The following is a 23,193-nucleotide window of genomic DNA, read 5'->3' as shown; positions in this document are numbered from 1 at the left end:
TAATTAGTTGGTCACTTTGCCAGTTAGCTTACACTGGTCAGTTAGATAATCAGCCACTTATTCAAACTTATCCGGTCGGTGGGTACCTGGTATTTCATGGAGTCCATCAGCAGACTCCTCCTCTTTCTGCTGCTCTCTCCCAGCTTCCTGTTTGCTTCCTGGACGTCGTTACTCCTCTGCTGGATTCTGAGGGGACACAAGACTTACATTTCACTTGGAGATGTCTTTTACATTGAACTGGAAAACATGCTGTAGCTCTGTGATGTTTCTCTGTATCTTGTGGTGTTTCATTATGTATCGTTGTTATTATCTCTACCAGGAGATCATGTGTTTGGTTGTGTGTCTGTCTGTGTGTGTGTATGCGTGTGTGTGTGTGTGTGTGTGTGTGTGTGTGTATGTGTGTGTGTGTGTGTGTGTGTGTGTGTGTGTGTGTGTGTGTGTGTGTGTGTGTGTGTGTGTGTGTGTGTGTGTGTGTGTGTGTGTGCATGTGTTATCCGTCTAGCTGATGTTTCCCGTAGCGGTTACCTTCGCAGTTGGGTTTGGGTTTGGCCACGGTTAGGCGTAAGGGTGCCTGGCGGAGATCTGCACTCTACTGAGTGCACTTTTCTAGTTTTTCATGTGTTTAACTTTTTCTGTTTAATTCAGTAAAACCAAAGGTAATTCTCCACATGCATGGACAATAAAGTTGTACATTCTACTGCCCTGTGTTGTGTTGTGTAGTCTTACTGCTGGGCAGCATAGTGTCTCTGGCTGACCAGCTCGCAACTGTTGTGTTGTATAGTCTTACTGCTGGGCAGTGTAGTGTCTCTGGCTGACCAGCTCATGGCTCCGTTGGGTGAAGTGTGTGATTTGCTGGTCCAGAGCCTTAAGGAGGCCCTCCAGATGCTCCTGCCGAACCAGCAGGCTGTGAACACTGTCCACTGAGTCCTGCATCAACAAACACAAATATCATCTGTAGTATATTATACAGACTAGAAATATCACACGCTTTGCGCGCTCATTTCTAGCGTGCCTCGCACTCGAACACACAGCTCACCCCCAGGTCTTTGACCCTTAGCCGGGCTTCGTGTCCTGACAGCGCCGCCTCGATCCGGTCTCCTTCCTGGTTCAGCCTCTGGAGCTCCACCCCCTGCTCCAAAAACTGGTTTCTACTGGTCCACATCCTGTCCAGCTTGGACCAATCAGCGTTGAGCTTGTCCAGTGTTTGCTGGATGTCAACGCCCCCTATCTTCCCATTGAATGAGCCCTGCTGAAGAGATTTCCCCAGCTTCTCCAGCTCCTTCAGTCTGAAAGAGCAGACACACATCAGTGGCACTCAGTCTACATTGGTTAATACATAGTAGCAACTATATAGCATTCTCAAACAACCGTTACAAAAGGAGCTAAATGCGATATTGGGTTGGATTGGATTGGATTTATTTGACAATTATAAAAGAGATATGCATATATCTGCAGAACAGGAATACATACAATTAAAAATCGAGGTTAAAAACACAATAAAGCCAATAGGCTTATTTCCATTTTGGACCCCTATTCAGCCCTACTAGATGCCCACAACGGTTAACGGTTTCTGCAAATGAACTCTTCATTACCTATTTATTTATTAATTTATGTATTTATTTATCTATGTATTTACTTATTCATTAATTTATTTATTTATGTATTTCTGATGTAGGCTGAAAGAGGTTATTGTATCACCGGACACAACTTCCTCAAAGTAATGTACTGTTAATCACAGATCTGAGAAGGGGGAAATGACTAATGCTGGCAGAAAGAAAATTTGATACTCACAATTATCTAATGAATTGTTGAACCAAACAGATAGGATTTACTGTAAATAAATCAATAGAAATGAATAAAAAAAAGCTGATAAAATTAGTGCTGAGGGAACAAATTTCCACTTGAAAGACATCAAAGGCATCACTCAGCGCAGCTGCTGGCAGCGAAGCATGGAGCACACCCACAGCTGCATTAGCACACAGACCCCAGCGCAAAACTGGATAATATCGTGCCCGGTGCGCAAATTGACACTTGTGCGAGGCGGATAATGGCATAAGATACACGGAAGATATCATAAGACACGCATTAGGGCACACAAACCGGCCCGCAAGCGAAAAAAGAAAACAGCGCTTGTACGACAATATGGCCAGAAGCAAGAATAAGAAATAAGAAATAGAAAAGCAAATCAAGAAACAGAATAGCAAACCATAACATCAAAGACAATATAATGTTATTACATTACAAAAAAAAGTCAGTTTGAATAACTGATTTTAAAGGTGATACAGGGTTAGCAGCCTATAAGCATCAATATGTTACTTCTACATAGAGCGTGTTTATTTTGAAAGATGAGCAGAGTGGGAAAGCATCTGGACCAAATTCATTGATGACAAAGAATTAACTTTGTCATTTTTGCCACTGTGAACAAATGCAAAGAAAAGCTGAACTGAAACAAATTACAGACCAGACAGTGTAGTAGGTTACAGTTATCTGCTTCTTAGAGTGGTTGTCACTTTGAAAAATGTCTAGCCCTTTTTTAATTCAAACTCTTATCGTATGTGGATTGGCATTCATTCTATGATGTTTTTACCCGAGTCAACGCACAAATTAATATCAACTTTATTTCTCACAAAATCGAAACAAACACTATACGAATGCACACATCAGCCATCTTAGTGCGCTTCCATCACACAATACCGCTAGTGATACATACTGTAGACTTCAGAGGAAGCGCTCCCTCCACCTGCTCTGTCCTCACTCTTCTCCTCACCTGCTCCTCTGCTCCTGCAGCTCCAGCCTCAGCTCCTGGTGCTGCTCCAGCAGGCTGAGGGCTGAGGCCACGTCAGCAGCCGCCTCCTCCTGTAGGAGGCGCTCCTGCACTGCCCCCGCCCAGCCCCGCAGCTCCTTGGCCTCCTTCTGGAAGCTCTGCAGCCGCCGCACCACCTCCAGGAGGCGCTGTCTATCCGCCGCCTGGAGCTTCACCTGGACAGGAGGCGATGAGATGCTACAGGACATATTCCGTATTCCATTTGCACTGGGAACTCGTAATTTCCCAGTTCACAGACATCACCTGAACTGGGATTTCCTACTTTGAAAGTCAGGGGAACCTCACCAACATCGACCTCAAAACCCAAGATGGCAGCTGAGCTACTGCATCAACTGTAGTGAAGCTGTAGTAATATCATTAAATCAATCATACAGACAGTACTGTCTAACTTCTATCTGTGGACATGTTGCTATGGTGTTTGTATGCCCAAAATACCATGTAATGCATTGTTATCAACTGTTATTGCTAACAATGGCTAGCCTGGCTAGAGCTAACCCTGGCTGGTTTTCCGACTGTTTTAGTGAGACGCAGTCAACTTGGGTGTGAAGTGCATTCCCAGCGGGGACTTCCAAGCTCTGAGACAAATCGAATGCATCAATAACCAGCTGTCAGTTCAGTCTGGGACAGAGTGAGAACTCACCTGCTGCAGCAGAGCCTCCAGAACCCGGACCTCCTCCAAGATGGCCGCACTCTCCGCTGGACTGCAATCCTGCTTCCTGTAGCACAGGACATTTGGTAGTAATACTGTAGCATATATAGTAGTAAGCTGTAAAACAATACTTATACCAAAACTAGGCCTTACATCTTGGCAACATTCTTCAGGTAATCTACTTTCCCCTCCAGGGATCAGATGTCCCAAATACTGTATATTAAAACCCAAACCTGTTTTTCCTTTGTTTGGTTCTTCTATGAATGCTCCCTCCCAGATAAAAGTGTTGTGACCAAGGCAACTTAGCTTGACAATTCCCAAGTCAAGTCCATGTCATTAATATTGTAGCATGTCAGGAACGAGGCGAGAGTCAGGATCTAGTCACCGCACTTTATTCTTTATCACACACAGGTCCGGGGCTACTGTCAGCCGTAGCCCACGCCAAAACAACCCCACAACACACACCAAAACCCCCGCTAGCTTCCTCCTAGCTTCTCCGCTCTTCCCACACACAACCTTTCCTCTCAGGTTCCACACCCCAACTCGCCGAGCTGTCCCCCGCTCTCACAGCTCTCCTCCCCCCAGCCAATCACAGGTGAATCCCTCTCTCACCCCCCCCACTGGCTAAATGTCACCTTCACAGACCCCCCGTAACTCCCCATGCACAGAACAGTACAACACACAACAGCAGCACACAAACCCAACCCGTTACACTTCGGCGTCCGGCCACCACCCACGTGTACACCGGACCGATATCCGCGTCCTCCGCCTGCCTGCGTTTCCACTCCTTCGCTTCGACCGACCAAATGGCCATGTCGTCCGCCGGGTCCACATCTGAACACTCCCCCTCTTCCTCCGCCTCTCGCCCGCGCTCGTCCTCCTGTCCCCCTCCCCCAGGGGGCGGCGTGTTCAGGACAGCAGGGAGAACACAACCGGCCGCGACCACCACCTCGGCTTCCCGTCCAGCAACCGTGGGGGGCGTAGCGCAGCTCGGCTGTGCCGGTCCCTCCGGCGTTAGTGGCGACACCTGCTCACTTGGAAATATGAGCGTTGCTCTCCCGATCCTAACAAAGTTCTCTTCCCCCCGGCTTTCCACACTCTCCCCAACCCGTGTCTCTTCCCTGACCTCCACTGTCTCAGTGCAGTCTCTGGCCAAATGTCCAGGCCTCTTACACGACCAGCAGAGTCTCACCTGCCAGCCGCCTGCACATCTCTCCTCTCCCGCCGTCTTCTGCTCCCCGACAGCCTCCGGACACCCCCTGGCGAGATGCCCGAAGGCTCCGCACGACCAGCAGACACCTGGCCGTCCCCAGTATCGTTGCTCCGCGTACCCCGTCTGTCCCCCGGAACCGCTGCGACACCACCTCGCCACGTGGCCCGGCTCTCCACAGGTCCAACACACTCTTTGCGGCTCCTCCGTCCGCTTCTCTCCGCGCTGCGCGACTTCCCATAGTAGCTCCATAAGCCCCTCTGCCCAGGCAGGCGTCGCCTCCAACAGCCGTCTGACCTCCTGCATCAAGCGGGCCTCCACGCCGGCAAGTACCGCGCTGAGCTCCTGCTTCAGGCGGCCCTCCATGCCAGCAAGCACCGAGCCAAACTCCGGGGTCGGTAGCTCCTTTTCCCCCCCGTCCACCGACAGGCGTTCTTCATTGTGCACCATTCCACGTGGCCCTTGTAGCAGCTAGCACACAAACAGCTAACTGCTAACGCCAGGTCGCGCTCGAGCCTTCCAGTCGTTAGTTTTTCTTCTGACGCCAGTGTAGCATGTCAGGAACGAGGCGAGAGTCAGGATCTAGTCACCGCACTTTATTCTTTATCACACACAGGTCCGGGGCTACTGTCAGCCGTAGCCCACGCCAAAACAACCCCACAACACACACCAAAACCCCCGCTAGCTTCCTCCTAGCTTCTCCGCTCTTCCCACACACAACCTTCCCTCTCAGGTTCCACACCCCAACTCGCCGAGCTGTCCCCCGCTCTCACAGCTCTCCTCCCCCCAGCCAATCACAGGTGAATCCCTCTCTCACCCCCCCCACTGGCTAAATGTCGCCTTCACAGACCCCCCGTAACTCCCCATGCACAGAACAGTACAACACACAACAGCAGCACACAAACCCAACCCGTTACAATATCAACGATCAAGTCTAAATGTAGAACAGCAAGTCAAGTCAGAACAAAACTAAACAAAATTATCTAGGACAGAGGTGTCAAACATACGGCCCAAGGGGCAGAACTGGCCTGTCAAAGGGTCCAATCCGGCCCGCAGGATGGCTTTGCAAAGTGTAAAAATTGCACTGAGAAATCCTTCAATCCACATTTCAAGCTCAGGATTTAACACCTAAAAGTTATGCACTTCTGAAGGCTAAGAGGTACCAGGTTCCAGGAGCAAGTTACCATATTAAGTACGGGTAGCTTATTCATGTTTTCTGTATTCATCACTAATGGTAAACTATTTTCATTACCCTTGAATATAGAGATGAATTGCACAGTTGCTGTCAATTGAAATGCACAGTTACAGACAGTAGATCAGTGATACTCAACTTGCGGCCCGCGGGCCGCATGTGGCCCCCTGTGTGGCCCGTGATGGAATTGCAAAAAAAAAAAAAAAGAATTTACAGTGCACCTGAAAGCAACATGCAAGATACCCGCTGAATAAGTGTCCAAATGTTCATGTCATTCTGGCCAATACTCCACTTCTGTTATAGCATTTCAGTCTGGAATATGGAATATCTTTCAATAATCTATGATTTAGCTGCTACATTGTCAAATACCACCGTCTGCTCGCTACCCAGGCACTTATGTATGTAATTAACCTAACTAACTATCCGGTGTGCACAACATTGTCAGACTAAACTCCGGCTGACACCCCAAAAACCTACAATCCGCTACAGAAAAATCTATATTGATTGTTTATTAACTGGCCCCTGGCCTTCTATCATTTCACGAAAGTGGCCCCCGGGCAAAGCAAGTTGAGTATCCCTGCAGGAGATGGTAGCTGAGATAACCCTATGTGAAACCGTATTCTTAAAATGTAGGCCTACCTAAAATGAGTTTGACACCCCTGACTTTTCAACGCAATATGGTTTTAATAGTATAAAAACTTGGTAAGAGCATCATGAGTTTGATTTCTATAATCAGTTTCAACTTTTCAACTTTAAACTAAATTCAATCATTCCAAACAAATTCAGAAAACAGAATTTAAATTCAGTCTGCTGGAACAAATGTCATCACTTTCAATGTACGTCATTTACACAAACACAAGAAACCTTTTCAAGTCATCAAAGTCAAGTCAAGTCCCAAGTATTCTCTTCATGCATAAAGACAAGTCTCAAGCAATTGAAACTGTAATTCCAGTCCATGTCATGTGACTCAAGTCCCCACCTCTGGGTAACAGTGAGGCATCTCTTACATCTTGGCGACACTCTTCAGGTAGGCGATCTTGTTCTCCAGGGCCTGGATGTCCCTGAGGGCCTGTGCCTGGCTCTGCTCCTGGGCCAGCAGGGTGGGCGGGGTGCAGCCTAGGTCCACAGGGTCCAGCCCGGCGAGCTGGCCGTGGAGCTGGGCTTTAGCCTCCTCACAGCTCTGCAGGAATGACTGGACATCCGCCGTGCTCAGCAGCTCCTGGCCCTTCTCATCCTTCAGCCGCTGGAGCCCATCCCACCTGGAGACACACAGAGGAAAGCACACTCACTGCACAGGGTATGCAGCCATATTACTTAACATGGCTGAATACTGCTGAATACTGTACCCTGTGCAGTTCACTTCACTGGGAACTACTAGCCGATTGGAACGAACCCAGATCTGTTGACCTTATTCACCCGGCAGCCATTTTGAACACTCCGGGTGGGAAACTGTGCCTTGAAGATTGGCAAGTAGCATTACTTCAACTCATAGGCGAGGACTTAATTAATTAAAGTCCTTAACTCATTGAGTGCCAATGACGACAATCGTCGTCAATTCGAATACTAACGTAGAATTTTTTTTTCTCTAACCTCTGGGGGCAGGCTCGTTTGGTAAATGGTAAACTGTAAAGCGCTTTGGATAAAAGCGCTTTACAGTCAGTAGGTACATTCACCCATTCACACACTGATGGCGGCAGGTTACCACGCAGGGTGCTGGCACACCAACGGGAGCAATTTGGGGTTCAGTGTCTTGCCCAAGGACACTTCGACATGCAGACTGGAGGAGCCGGGAATCGAACCACCAACCTCTTTTATCCAAAGCGATTAGTTGACGACCCGCTCTACCTCCTGAGCTACAGCCACCCCTTCATTCCATGTCTGTGTAGACGGAACTCAAGGGGCTCCGCCGGCAGCGGAAGAAAATCCCTGCAAGCTCCCTGCAAGCTCTGCCATTGGCTCCAACTGACCGGCTCCTCTGACCATTTATGGATTTCCTTTCCCCTCCCTGCATGTCGCTCTCAAATCCCTCCGTGCTTGCTAGTAGCAAGTAGCAACTTGCTACACGCTGAAAATGGTACGTTTACGACTACACACCGGTCACGTTCACTCCATTTTGATCGGGTAAAGCGCAGCCTGCCCCGTGCAAGCGCTGTTTACACAGCTTTTCATGGAGCTTGCCGACAGATTTTCGATGCAAATCGAAAGTCTGTCTCAAGAGATTAGAGAGGGAAAGACTCCCATCTAGCAGGCGAGGTGCAGGGCGGGCGAGCCTAGGAATCGAGCGCAAACTTGTGTTGACGCTCTGGTAGGTGGTAACGGGCCAATGGGCCGCAGGGAGGTCTGCTGTCAGTGTCACGCTGTACCTGCTGGACACCCGCCTCTGTCTGGCCTCGATCTCTCTCCGTTTACTGTGTCGGCTCTTCACCAGCTCCTCCGCCAGTCTGATGATGTCATCCAGCTGGCCCCGCCCACTCACCAGCTCAGTCAGGAAGTTCTGGAACAGAAAGGCAGAGTTAGTTGAGTATGCGTTGAACATCAGCCTTCAGCTTTCCCTGTATGAAGAGCTTTCTATCACTAGCTGTGGATATTACTTTATTGATTTTTTTGGTGGTGCATTTTTAATCATCATACATAGCATGACAAGCTTTTTTTTTTTTTTTTACTTTTTCAGAACATAAAGAAAACATAACAAGAAGAGGAAAAAAGAAAAGAAAAGAAAAAACATATATACATACATTCGACATTACAATGTTACAAAATGGTGCTACCAGTCATAGAAAATGTGCTTACAAAACGATAAAAAAAAAAAAAAAAAAATACTGTACAAAGGATCCAAAAGAAACTCAATTACCGCTTTTAGCCTGATCGAAATAGGTCAGGAAGGGGTCCCAAATAACAAAAAAATTCCTTAAAGAATTTGTCCTCTGGAACCTGAGTCTCTCCATACGTATAACTGAGATCATGTCTGTCAGCCACAGCTGAAAAGAAGGTGGAGATGAGGACTTCCATTCCTTCAAAATTTGTTTCTTGGCAACTGTCATTCCCTGTGTCAGAGATTGCTGCACGGCCATTGGGAGGAGCAAAGAGGACTCCGAGCAGCCGAAGATGGCGAGTTCCACCTCCAGCTGGAGGGCTACCCTGTAGGCCTTAGAGTACCAGTCAAATATTTTGGCCCAGAATCCTGATAGTGAAGGGCAAAACCAAAAAGCATGGTGCCCTCCGACACCCGACACCTATCACATAGTGGTGAGACCGAAGGATATATCTTGTGTAACCTATGCTTGGAGTAATGAAGACGGTGAGCAACTTTAAATTGGATAAGTTGATGTCTGCTATTAACTGAGCAGAGCTGGACCACAGACAGACTCCTGTCCCATATGATTTCAGACAGATCCACACCAAGTTCCTCCTGCCACGCCTCTCTGATCCTCTCAGTTGGGGCCTTAATGCAATCGTCGAACAAACACACAAAGTTAGAAAATAAGATGCCTGGAGTTGGGAGGGCTTAACAAAACCTAAAAAAATCTTCATCTGGGAGAACTTCAAAATTGCGAATCTTGGATCGGACATAATGTCTAGCTTGTATATATCTATAAAGATGCGTTTGGGGCAACTCAAATGCTCTCTTCAGAAGATCAAAGGATGCAAATTGGCCATCAATATACAGGTCGCTGATGGAGACCAGCCCCTTTTCACTCCAGGCATGGCAAATTCTATCTGACCATGAGGGCAAAAAAGAATGATTAAAACCGATTGGTGTGTGAACAGAAACATCTGGTACATTCAAAACTTTTTTAACCTGATTCAGAATTCTGACAGAGTTTTTCACAACAAAACTCAAACCTTTCAAAGTCCCAGGCTCCTCTAGCTTAGAAAACAACATGGCTGGCAATGAGGACCTGGCGATAGAGCCAGCCTCCATTTTTAGCCACAGAGGGGCCCCGGGAGGTAAATTGCCAGGAGTTCCTTGTCGCCAAAACATCAAAGCCCTAACATTGGCAGCCCAGTAATAGTGCTTAAACACTGGTAAGGCCAGCCCCCCTGCAGACTTAGGTTTTTGCAGATGAATTTTAGAAATTCTATGGTTCTTATACAGTAATTCCAAATATAGGACAGAATTATGGAGTCCAGCTCTTTGAAGAAAGCCGATGTAAGAAAAATGGGGAGGCTTTGACACAAATAAAGGAACCTGGGAAGTGAACATAGCATGACAAGCTTAACATCAATGGATTCGTTTGATCATCTATTTAAATCTGATACCAGAATCTTCACTGTAGGTGACAACTTCAGCTCATTACAGCCTTCAGAAGATAGTGAAGTTGGGCGAGGAGGCGGAATAGTGCTTTGCCTTGCTGCAGGCTGGTCTGTCCTAGCCTGGGTAAACCCAGCCTCCACTATGTAAACACGATTAAACACGATTTCAGACGGAAGCCCGTCTTTATTGTCACACGAACACTACAACACATGCATGTGGCCACAACACACACTCATGCTGACGGTGGCCGGTGAAATATGTCCTCTGCATTTGACCCATCCAGGCTTGTCCTTTCCTCCAGGGGGCAGGCCAGGAGCAGTGGTCGCTTTTTCTTTGCAGCGCCCGGGGACCATCATTGGACCATCATTGGACCAACTTCAGATGTTGTCGTCACTGGTCGGATGACGATCTTCTGCATGTTTTTAGTGGGGGGTTATGTATGGAAGAACCCCCTGGGGGGTACGGGGAGAACATGCAAACTCCACACAGAAAGGCCCTTTCGACGAGATAGCCCACCTGGGCAGTAGGCACTGAAGATATGGGGGGTCACAACTCCAGCGCCCACAGCGTCCCAGGCGAGAATCGAACTCAGGACCTTCTAGCTGTGAGGCGACAGCGCTACCAACTGCGCCACCGTACCCCTATGCTACTCGCATAGTCTGTGACATCACGTTGAAGGCTGGGTTCACCCAGGCTGTCTGTCCCTATTCAGCACCTGTACAGTAGCTCCACATAAACAGCAACTGTGTGGTGGCTAACTAGCGTAGCTACGTAGCTTGCAAACAACTTTATCTCAGATTCCATAATTTTGCCATCTACTGACCAAAATCCAAAGTGCTTCCAAACAGGGCTTCTTAGACTGCTCGGAGTGGAAATCATTCTCGCTACTGCTGCCATGTTTGGTTGTGAATCAGAACCTCCTGGTGAACTCTGCGATCATTTCAGCTAGCTTAATCCACCAAAGTGACTCCTGTCCATCAGTGAGTGTAGTGGTAGTGGCCCAGATCTATTTATTTATTTATTTTATTTTATTAGTTTATTTGGCAGGGACAAATACAAAAAACATTAAACCCCATAGGGGAAGAGATGCTTTGCAACAGATTTAGCCATTGGCTACTTTCCATCTGGAGTCCCTGCAGGTGGATACAAAGGCCATTCAGAGTAAAAAAAAAAACACACAATAAAATACATAAAGTGTTAAAAACAGGGAAAGGGCACAGGTTAGTATGAGGTAAATAATAGTATTATATCTCGCGTGATGCAGACAAGACAGGCAGGTAGACAGCAGACAGCTGCCCATTCTCTCGCGAGAACACGCAATGCATGCAATCCCAAATCTGCCTGTTGAGAAATGTATGTGTGTGTTCGTACAGGAATGGGAAAGAGAGCTTTTAGGTATTCTGCTCCATCTGCTTGGAACATGCTACAGAATGACCTGAAACCTATACAGAGAGTATGTATTGCTGAATGTTTTTAAATGCCTCATGAAGGGACTAGAGGGTTGACTCAATGGTCTGCCGATGTTTTGATCGGACTTTCCTGGTTAAATAAAGGTTAAATAAATACATAAATAAAACACCTAAAGCCCGCCCGTAGCTGCCTTATAGGACACTGATTGGTGTGAACCACTGGTGGTTGGGATTCAAACCAATAGGTTGGAGCGTGGCAAGATGGAATTGTCTTGTGATCGTGATCTCATGATCTCGCGTGAATCCAGCTGCCTTACAGGATTAGCAGTATGTTTGGAAATGCTAAAACTGAGGGTGTCCTAACCCTTTTATACCCTGGTATCAAGTCTTTGTAAAGTTCAGAAGGCTGTGTTTTCACTGATCACGCTTGGCTGAGTGAGGGGGTACCTCGTATTTGGCCTGCAGCGCCCCCAGGTTGTCAGTGGAGGTGCTGAAGGTGTTCAGGATCTTCTCCTTGTCCTCCATCCAAGACTCAAACTCCTGGCAGCTGTTGTAGAAGCGATGCAGACGCAGTGTCTCCTCCAGACTCCTGCACTTAGACTGACACACACAAACCAGCGTCAACTACAGAAGCCCTAAGAGGCAAGTGAGAAAAGAGAAAAAATTGGATGATCCATTTTCTCAGTTTGATCTAAAGTGTTTTCTTTCCTGTGTGTATGACTTAAGAACAGGTAAAACAAGGCTAGGTCGAAACCTAGCATATGGCCAGCGCAGAAAAGCATTGATGAGCCTGTTGGTTGTAGCAGGCAGTGACATTGTTAAAGTGGAGGGCTGTCAGTGGCAAAAGTATGAAGGATATAATGGAAAATCAGTATGGTAAGAAAGCCCTAGAAAATAATTTAATTATGTAGTTGCATTTAATAAAACATGTAATTATAATCCATTCGTGTGTGTGTGTGTGTGTGTGTGTGTGTGTGTGTGTGTGTGTGTGTGTGTGTGTGTGTGTGTGTGTGTGTGTATGTGTGCGTGCGTGCGTGCGTGCGTATATTTATTGTGAAATTCTAAAAGATGTGTATTTGTCACATTAAAAGGACCCCACCCCTCTGTATAGCCTCATGGTGCCTTTTCAACTTCTATTGTGCTAATCTCTCCCAGTTAGCAGTATCCAGAAATCATAAGTTCATGATGAAATAGCCTACGCTGCGGTGCGGGCTTTTCAAAAAACCACGAAATAAGTTTTGAGCACCACAGTCCACACATGCTGTGTGCTGTGGCTTGGTGAAGTTTGAACAACATTAGAAGGCGAAATAGCGATTTCTGTGAAATAGGCCCCACCCACAACACTTTGCAAGTCGATTATATCGCAACGGTAAGGTCTTTCAAAAAATGGCAAAACAGGTTTTGTGCAGGACAGATGTGGTTTGGTGAAGATTTGACAAAATTTGAAAGAGAAATAGTGAAAAAAAATTGCTTTCGGACAAAATTCTAAATGGCGGGAAATCTAGTTAGACGTAAATGGGCGTGGTCTATATAGAAATAATGTTGATCATAGAAGCTATGGTTCCAAAGTTACGGACCAAAACATAAAGAGGGCAGCTATAGACGGTTTTCACCAGCTGCAACCCCACAGCATTTCCTTTTTCTCAGCTTCTTCTGTGTTTTATGGCGGTTGGCATCCTTAAATGTTGCATTACCGCAACCTGAATTGTATCAGCTTCACAGTGCTATTTACAGTGTCCACTTTCTCAGCTGTTCAGGGGAAAACACTGACATAGCCTACTTCTATTTTTTTTAATGTAAAGATAGGCCTATGCGTGCAATAACGTACTGATAGTCAGCTTACATGTAGCTTTTAACACGTTCACTGCCAACGACGTGTTAACACGTTTTCAGAATCCAGCTGTTGACTGCCAACGACGTGTTAACACGTTTTCAGAATCGATTTTTTTTTTTTGACGGTGGGACGTTGATCTAACCCTTTTACGTCTCCTACACCAGAATTGGAGGTATTGAATGTGTATAATCTATTTTACCGACCCACTGAGTGTCGACATGTCTCTCCACAGTAGAAAGAGGCGACCCAAAACTGGAGGGAAAAGCGCGAGGAAGCCGTTCTCATACTGTAAAATTGATGGCGAAAACGCTTTCACTTTCGCGCTGATGCACAGCGGTGGCAACGGTGGGGGGTTCCAAGAATAGATTGGATGCACACTTTGAAACACGCAGCATAAATATGACCAGAATCGCATCAAAGCTCTCAACCAAAACTCCACGAAACGAGCGAGTCCACCCAGACTTCCTCAAACAGCGGCCGCGCAAACAGGCAGCAGCCAGGCAGCAGCAACTTCGTTGTGACACGCCCGCTGGAGAGCCAGGGAGGCAGGAGGAGAACACACACGGAGGGAGGAGTTGGAAGCAGAGGGGGGTTTCCTGCTGTTATGGAGGAAATTACTGTTCAAAACTATTGTTTAGATGTCTGAATCTTACTGATGCCAAAAATGAATGGTTAAAGTGACTGTTCTATCGAATTTCACAAAAAGCCGTTTATCTCTGAATAATTTTTCTGACGCTGAAACCATGCTGTATTCAACTGCTAATGCTTACATAACTACTAACTCTACAAACTAACTCTTTTAGACAGAGAAAGCACACATTCTATTAGTTCTTTTGAGATATTGTGTGTTCACAAAATCTTAGCAGAAAAGAATCCTCGGGTCTTGAAAGATGAGCCAGAATCCTCAAAAAAACCCTCTGGCAGAAGCTAACTACAGTAAAAAAAAAACGTCTGGCAGTGAATGTGTTAACATGTAGCTTTTATTAGCCTCTCAGGCTAGCTCCCGATCAGACAACAACGCTTCCTACTACCCAGCGTGTGCACGTCTTTCCGACAGGGGTGGTTGTTATGGCAACTATCAACAACAACAACAAATACTACTAACTACTACAATACATAAAGACCGAAATAGGCTAACTTGTTAATGTGTCTGTCGGAGACATGGCCTAACGTTAACATTTAATATGAGCCGAATATCAGCCTGTGCTCAGCTATGTATACAGGAAGTAAACCGGATATCCAGGTGGGTTGTGATGGTTGTTATTGTTGTCAAGTTAAAACCGTCTATAGTGCCACCGTGAGGTCAATCGGTGTGATTTTTTAGGCCAGAGTAGAAGAGTACTCTATGAACCTATGTACCCAATTTGGGAACAGTCGCTCTTATGGTTTGTGAGCTACGGGTACTTATTGTTGCCATAGTGCCCCCTATAGTCGAAATGACACAATTGTTTTTCTATCAGCTCAGAGTACATAGCTGCACACCTGTACCAAGGTTCATTCGCAACAGACAATGCGTTCCGGAGTTAGGGTGATTTTTGTGAACTGGGCCACACCCACAAAAGTTCGGAAGTTGATTCTATCGCAACGGTGCGGTCTTGCAAAAAAAACGTGAAATAAGTTTTGAGTAGGACAGTCCACTACAACGGAGTTTTAGGGCCATGCATGATGAAAAATAAAAATTACAGGAGGATTTTTTTTTTGTTTCCAATGACAGGAGGAAAGAAAATTAGTTTTCCGAAATTTCGTGAATAAAGTCGAAATTTCGTGAATGAAGTCGAAATTTAAGCACCAGGCAGAAGAAAATTTTTATCAGAGGAGCAAGTTTTTTTTTTTTTTTTTCAAGAATAAAGTTGAAATGTTGAGATTAAAGTCGAAATTTCGTGAATAAAGTAGAAATTTCGTGAATTAAGTCGAAATTTCGTGAATAAAGTCGAAATAATGTAATGAGAATAAAGACGAAATGTTGAGAATAAAGTCGAAATTTCGTGAATAAAGTCGAAATTTCGTGAATAAAGTCGAAATCTATCTCCAAAGACCAGAGAGGAAGTGTTGCAACTGTATTGATCGCAATGCATATGACTTGAGTTTATCGTACCCACCCAACCATCCATATGCGCGTATTGGGACCTTTGCAGTGACAATGCCTGTGTCTTCACTGTGGGTCTGTGCCCTGTGTATGTCTACATTACCTCATATTTGATTTGCACCTATATTGTCCACATCCTCTATTGTTCTGAGCATCAAGCCATTTGATGAAACGTATGGCTTTGGTCTCCGGGTTAGTCTTCACTAGGTCATTTTCCAGAAAACGGGCAGAATATGTTAATTGAAGTGTTCTATCTACACTAATCCTTCTCTTTGTCCACACAGCTCCCGTGAAAACAGCTACAGTATATAGGCTAAATAATATAAGGCATATGTTTAAGCTATTTATTTTTATTTTTATTGAAAAGTTAAGTAGACTAGTTATAGCCTACATTATATTAACTCTATAATAAATTAGACTCACGTGCATATGAGGGCAACACCTATAACACAATGAATTTCCTACAGTTTTAGGCCTATACATATTATCAGATGAAATAAATTAGAACACTGAAAAAAAAGAAAGAAAAAAATCATATTTATTGCCGACTGCATGGTGCATGCCATATAGATTGGCAGCGAACATCCGCATGTTTCCAATTCCTCTCTTCAATTCTTGATGGATTTAATTAGTTTAAATTGCCATAATCTCGAGATTGAGGCTAACTAACACAATACGCTATTTCTTACCTTTTTCTTCCATAAAAGCAAATGTTATTCCATTGTTGTTGTGAGGTGACGAGAGGCGCTGTCTGCATCTGCGCTTCCTATAATTGCAAATTCATTAATTCATCACGTATAGGCTAGCCTACATCACAAAATAATATTTGCTTATTTAATAGATGGAGATGTGTGAACATTTAATTCTAGCCTATTTCAATAGTCCTAAATATAAAAATGGTGCTGGTGATGGGCAGATGCAGGCTTTCATCTCGCTGTGCACCGCGTGTTGGACATCAAAGGAGTTATAGTTTATAGGCTAACACTTGCCGACACTCCTTTCATCAATTGATATGCGGGCCTATAGAATGGCATAATCAAGGCCCAAAATCGAATTGAAACTAATTTAAAATGAACAAAACCATGCTTGCTGGCTCACGTGGAGCTGCCTGCCGACTCAAATCCAAGTGTCTCTCCAACTTGCAATGCGCAAACCAGCAGTGAAAACCCATGCGTAATATGAACATACTGTACATCAATTACTCCTCTGCATTTCAATTCTTAATCGATTTATTTAGTAGCGTAGCCTAATTTCCGGATTGCGGTCGTTAAATTCGGCTGTCAACCACCTTATATAACCAGCAGAGCAAAGGCAACTATATATGCGCAATTGCGCAATGCGCACTGCATGCCAAGCGCATGGCTTGTTGAGATTAGTGTATGACCTTGCGACAATCCTTTCTCAGAGGAATATAGTGATAATATGTCAACGGAAGTGAAAATAAAGTGTCGGAATCTTTGGAATAAAATCAGAACAAACAAATTTTTATTTTTAAATCTAATTGTGTGTGTTTCTGCAATGTCACGCTATTATGCAGATATCAAGGCATTTTGAAATAACGGACATCTCGTTAACAGGATGGCAAGGCCTACTGTATTTCTCTTAAAGATCAAATAGGCAAAATAAGGCAAAAAACCTACCTTTTTTTATTTAGCTGCCAGCCATATTTACATATTACCAGTAGTAGCCTATTTAAAATTCCTATAGTTGAAAGGTTGAATCTCTATCGTTTCAGGGCGCAGCCCATATAATCCCGGCTATCTATATACTATAGCCTATATATAGCCTGCAATGGGGAATTCCAAGCGTCTGCGTTTTACAACAATAGGTAGTGTGGACAATTAGGTGCAAACGAAGTGCCGACCCATCAAATACGAGGTAGGCTAATGTAGACATGGCTGTCTGACCCGTGGCTAGCTATTGTATGTTTAAGAGAAATACAGTAGCCATCGTTAATGAGATATCCATTATTTCAAAATGCCATGATGTCTGCATCAAATAGCCTGACATTGCAGAAACAACACACAACTTGATTTTAAAATGAAAATTTGTTTGTTCTTATTTTATTACAAATATTCCGACACTTTATTTTAACTTCTGTTGACATATTAACAGTATATTCATCTGAGAAAGGATTGTCGGCAGTGGTCATACTCATCTCAACAAGCCATGCGCTTGGCCTGCAGTGAGCATTGCCGCGTTTTGATCTGCTGGTTATAAGCGTGGTTGACACAGCCGAATTTAATGCGGCCGCAATCCGGAAATTAGGCTATAGGCAAGAAAATAAATTGATTAAGAATTGAGGAGCAGAGAGTTATATTCATATTACAGCATGGATTGTGTGCATTGCAAGTTGGAGAGACACTTGGATATGGAGTCGGCAGGCAGCTCCACGCAGGTGCGCAGCAAGATGAAGGCCTGTATCTGCCCGTCACCAGCACAATTTTGATATAGGCCTCTATTGAATGGCTAGAATTACATTTTCACACATCTATTAAATTCACAATCTATTAAATAAGCGATTTTGTATGTGTGATGTGTGGGTTTATGCGTGGATTGGCTGCACATACACAGTGCGCCTCTCGTCATATAGACCTAGCTCACTTCACAACATGGGAATAATATTTGCTTTTATGGGAGAAAAATGTAAGTAACCATAGCCTACGAAAGCACTTGGTGTTTGAGACCACATGTGATCATAGCCTACTTACCATTCCTTAAAGTCCCTGGAAACCAAAATCCACAAAAACGTTCTATGTTATTTAGGATCTTATGTTAGTAATTGTGTGCCTCAGAAATTATGTTACATTACTTTCAACCCAAAGCCTTAAAATCGACACTTTTCTACAAGGTCTGGATTTCCACTTCCTCATTGAAGAAAGCGGTGCGCGAGGTGCCCAAATGCAAAATCTTATGACGTCATAAGCTCTATATAACCTTTGCACACGCGCGCAACCCGCAGTCCCGCACATTCTGCCTCCATCTCTCTTCAGAGTTCTAGTGGTCCACCTTTTTGCAGCTAGCTAACTACGCATTGCGTCAACACAAAGGCTCTTTTAACTCATTGAGTGCCAGCCACTTTTGGAGAACGGAAGCTCCCAGTGCCAGAGTTTCAGAGCGTTTTCAGTGATTTCTCGAGGCCCACCGAATATTGTGTGATATTACTATGTAAACACCGAACACGCACAAAGAACGAGGAGACTCTCTTCTATCATCTGCAAAAAAAAGTTTATTGATCCCATTTTCCGTTCTTTAGTTATGAGCCGGAGAAGATAGGCTGTTTTGAGCAAAAAGACAGTTTTCAAATTATAAGCTGAGATATTCAGCCTTTTGTGAAATGCAGCATTTCAAGCATATTCACTGACGCTAGCTAATATTTTCTGATGTAGTGACGTGGTGTAGTTCTGTGGAGCCTGCGTGCCCCACCCCCCTCTCCCCGCCTCAGCTGCAAACTCCTCCCCACACGCACCCAGTCTATTTTCGGAGCCTCCGTTTTTGCGCCGGGCGGCTCCCGGCCGTCTCCCAGCGCGACAAGGAAATGCCAAACGGGACTGCAGGGATAGGTTTGGCCCTTCGGCGTTGGGTGCTGCCTTTCTGGCGGGTAATCGTGTGGAGAAACTATATGCAGACAGACAGACAGAGGCAGAGGAGCTCAGTTGTGTGCGCGGATTGACTGATGTTCGCAGCCCGACGTCAGCTGCAGACAGAGCAATCTATATGGCTCTGGCTGCAGCATGCATCGGCTTCTCTTTGATCACGGCTTTTTGCTGCAGTTTGCGGGACCTTTCTGTAATCTGGAGAGCACTGTCGCCACCTAATGAGTCCGTAAAATAGGTTATACACACCCAATAGCTACAATATTTGTACAGGAGATACAGAAGGCTTTGATCAACGTCCCACCGTCAAAAAACGCAATTGACGAACATGTTCGTCCTTGGCACTCTACGTTACTAAACCAATTGACGAACATGTTCGTCCATGGCACTCAATGAGTTAAGAACCAACATCTATCTATCTATCTACCTGTACGCGCGCACACACACACTGACGCACTCGCAGCAGCAGAGCAGAGATCTCTCCCTCTCAGTCAGTACGCTATGCGCACACACACACACACACACACACACACACACACCATCTCTCTTTCCTTCTCTCTCTCTCCTTCTCTCCCTCTCTCTCAGTGGTGTAGTCTACCTTTTTTCAGAGGGTATACTGACTCTGACCCCCCCACCCCCCCCCCTCGCTATTCTCTCTCCTGAAGATTTGTTTTTTCGACGGGGAGAAAGCCCCACGTGATAGCCACCCGTCAATCTCTCTCTCTCTCTCTCTGCTCAACGCTGTAACACCATTTTATTTTGAAATTCAGTTGACTTTGCCATTTCCCACGGATATTGTCGCATTTTTCTTTCATGGCTTGACAGAAAAAGTCTGCCTTCACGCGCCTAGTCGGCTTGAAAATAGAACTCACGTAAAAATCGGCGCAGCTCAGGCGAGGCGTGGGTACACGGAAGGTTCACGTTGAGGCGCCCTGTGTACACAGCCTCATTGACTAAAAAGGACACCTATTTAAAAGCGTGGGTAAAGGCAAGGCTTGGGTGCTGTGTGTGAACGTAGGGTAACACACAGAGCGCACAGGGTGAATTTTATGAATGGAAATTGAAAACGATACGTATCATAGCGCACTTAATAACGGCAATAAGAATAATTTATGCTGTATGCACAGGCACGGCGGATGGGCGTTTGGACACACCTGAATCCAAATGTCTTCATATTGCACAACGCACAGCCCGACGTTTGCATTTGGTTGTACAAGATCATCTGTGAATGATCAATCTCAAGATTATGGCCATTTAAATGAAATACACATGGCATTGCGATCAATACAGTTGCAACACTTAAGAAACTCAGGATATAGCCTACCACTGACTGAGTCGGAGAATGAGCTATGTACAGTATGTAGGCTACACACTGTGGGCAGTGCTCTCCTATATATAACTTGTTTTGATGGAGTTGATTTTTCAGTTTTTTGGCAGCCTGGAGGTGGGGGTGGCTGCCCTGGGTGTCTGGGGCCGGGAGAGGGGCTCTTAGCCTGGGTATAGTGGCAGCCTGGTGGTGGGGGTGGCAGGCCTGGGTGTCTCTAGGCCCAGCCATAGGCCCGCGCTTTTAGCCTCTCTGGTCTTAAAGGGGCCATATTATGCATTTCTTAATTTTGTATCATATATATGTTGTTACAATCTTGGATGGTCATATTAAACATGGGCTAAGCTTCAAATAAATATGTGAAAGTGTTTTAATGTTACCCCCATGAACCACCCCTCGCGCCTATGAACTCTCGTAGACGAGATGACATGGATTTATGGCGATTTTGTGCGAGAACCATAATTTTTGTGACGTCAGTAAGGACTTGTTACCCTGGCAACAAAGCGTTGCCGCCGGCCGGCGCGCAGCGCGCGCACGCTAGCTCCCACCCTTCCCCTCTCTTCCCTGTTCTGTGTTTCAGTAACCCGCGGCGGCGTCACCACTCACCAGGCTCTCTCTAGCCTGGCTGTCTGGGACTAACACAACAGTAGTAGTCTCATGAATAACGGATTCCAGACGGCAAAAACAAGGAGACGACATGGAAGTGAGCCAGGATGTAGGACTGAAGTGGTAAGTTCTGAAAATATGTGTCTCATTCCAGCATCGGTCCAATGTGCTGCTAGGAAGCGCTAACGTTACTTACCGGCTGGTTAACGTTAGCACTTGCTATTTAGCCTAGCAGCACAGCTGCCTTATAGACATGAACAACCGATGAACGACGAAAGGCACATATTTTCAGAACTTGTAACGTTAGTCCAACTTGCTGACTTCTCCAAGTCCTCATTTTGGTTTGGTCCGTGTAGCCTTTGCTAGGAGAGGCACACTATAGTCACAAGCATTTGGGAAGTTAGCTAACTAGCTACATTAGCTAGTGTGAAGCTCCCGGTATAACGTTATGGCAGGCCGTGGTAATAGAATCCCTGCTTGGCCAGCCACTGAAGGAAATGTCCGGGTGCAGCCCGGCCTAGCGGAGCTGTAGATAGCTAGGGGGATGTTGATAAATCAATTGATAGCTTGCTTTATGTCCAAGTCACGTTTTTCATCGATGGTCAAATTCGTTTTGACAATCAGTTGCTCGTTGATATAATTGTTTTACAACTACCAAATTTAGTAGCCATAGCAGAGATCGCCTGTCTGTTTCTGTTATGCATGACTATCTATCTATCTATCTATCTATCTATCTATCTAGATAGATAGATAGATAGATAGATAGATAGATAGATAGATAGTCAGACAGACAGACAGTCTCGCTTCTACAGCGATAGCTCTCTGGGCAGAAGTTTGCAAACGCAAAAACTCCTCGCGCTGCCCACCTGGAGTATTTTCCGGAGGGTGGGGGTTCAGGGACAGGACCTAAAAACAGAGCGTTTCAGACAGAGGGTGAACTGAAGGGGGCAGTGAGAGCCAGTACAAGATAAACAATGAGTTTTTTAAACTATGACTGATGCAATAAGTTACTCTACTGGAGGCCAACAATAAAATAATAATACATTATATTAGCAAAATATGGGCCCTTTAAGACATGTTAATTTGTGCCCCTGGGAATCCAAATAGACCAGCGAGGCTAAGAGCGCACTGAGTGAGTGCGCTGTTAAGCTGTCTGGTCTTTGGAGATATTGCTCCAGGGGCAATGATACATTTCGACTTTATTCTCGTTACAGTATTTCAACTTTATTCACGAAATTTTGATTTTATTCTCAACATTCTCGTTACATTATTTCAACTTAATGATACATACAGCACACCAAAATGTCGGGAAGAAACGTGGCTACAAGACTCTTACAAGCATTTGTATTCAAACGAAAAATAATTCCAACCCCAAGCAACAATATCACCATGTAGCAAAAACAAGAAAACGGTGCATGCCTGCGTTTATGTGGCGATTTGTTTTTGCGAGTGAATCTTTTCTCTCCAAACGAGACAGCTTTGGAAAGCCAAGAGTCTGCTCTTTCCAATGAAGTATAGCTCATCTCTGAGAGATGAAAACTCACTCAGTAGGCTGTCTCAAAGAACAGCAAAAAAGTGTTTAACGTTTTACAGATAAAACTACAAGTTATGTCTTACCTTTGCTGTTTTCCAATCAAAAGTTGTGTTTGACTTCATAAAAACGCTACTAATTGCTACTCCTAATGCCTCTTCGTCATCTTGAAGCATTTTTTTTTACAGTCATCGTGTTTACAAAGCCATATGGAGGGTTTTACATGGAGTGGTCATCTTCACAGAATACACGAGCTTTGGGTTCAGTCCACGGCATTTCCTGGAAAACTGTCAATTCGTAACGTAAATTCTTTCAGTTCACGTCGATTCTATTGGCTCTGACGCTTCCATAGAGGTGTCAATCATCGAAATCGGCCAATGGGTTCCCGAGATATCCCTCTGAGTAATGCCCCAGGCTTTGCCTGCAATTTGAAGAGGGCCTTCTGATGCATTTCACACAGCAAAAATACAGATATAACGCTTGAGGGTTATCCAAACCATAACGCATATTAACTGAGTACCTATAGTGATATGTAAATAGGCAAAAAAAAAAAAAATCAGTCTTCTACCATAGAAAAGTCAAATGTCACCCCTGATGCCCAAAATGTGACCAGATCAGGTCCGCCTGGGCCTACATGTAGTAAATCATCTGTAAAATTGCTCTGGTTCACTTTCTAA

The 23,193-nt window shown here is 45.1% G+C and overlaps 1 protein-coding gene across 1 annotated transcript in view; it reads right to left on the bottom strand.

Moving 5' to 3' along the window:
- Positions 1–23,193, bottom strand: part of sptbn5 (spectrin, beta, non-erythrocytic 5) — a gene marked incomplete at both ends in the record, with an annotated part of 320,085 nt that overhangs the window by 214,057 nt on the left and 82,835 nt on the right. Inside the window, 8 exons of the mRNA XM_083633035.1 lie at positions 87–186; positions 788–927; positions 1,037–1,286; positions 2,768–2,979; positions 3,465–3,540; positions 6,883–7,134; positions 8,239–8,369; positions 11,987–12,139. Coding sequence (XP_083489161.1) covers positions 87–186; positions 788–927; positions 1,037–1,286; positions 2,768–2,979; positions 3,465–3,540; positions 6,883–7,134; positions 8,239–8,369; positions 11,987–12,139 — 1,314 coding nt within the window. The remainder of the gene's footprint in view (positions 1–86; positions 187–787; positions 928–1,036; positions 1,287–2,767; positions 2,980–3,464; positions 3,541–6,882; positions 7,135–8,238; positions 8,370–11,986; positions 12,140–23,193) is intronic.

Source organism: Poromitra crassiceps (assembly GCF_964638095.1).
Source record: "Poromitra crassiceps genome assembly, chromosome: 3".
Taxonomy (NCBI): Eukaryota; Metazoa; Chordata; class Actinopteri; order Beryciformes; family Melamphaidae; genus Poromitra; species Poromitra crassiceps.
Note: the sequence above shows the minus strand (reverse complement) of the source record. Positions and strands in the feature narration are given on the sequence as shown.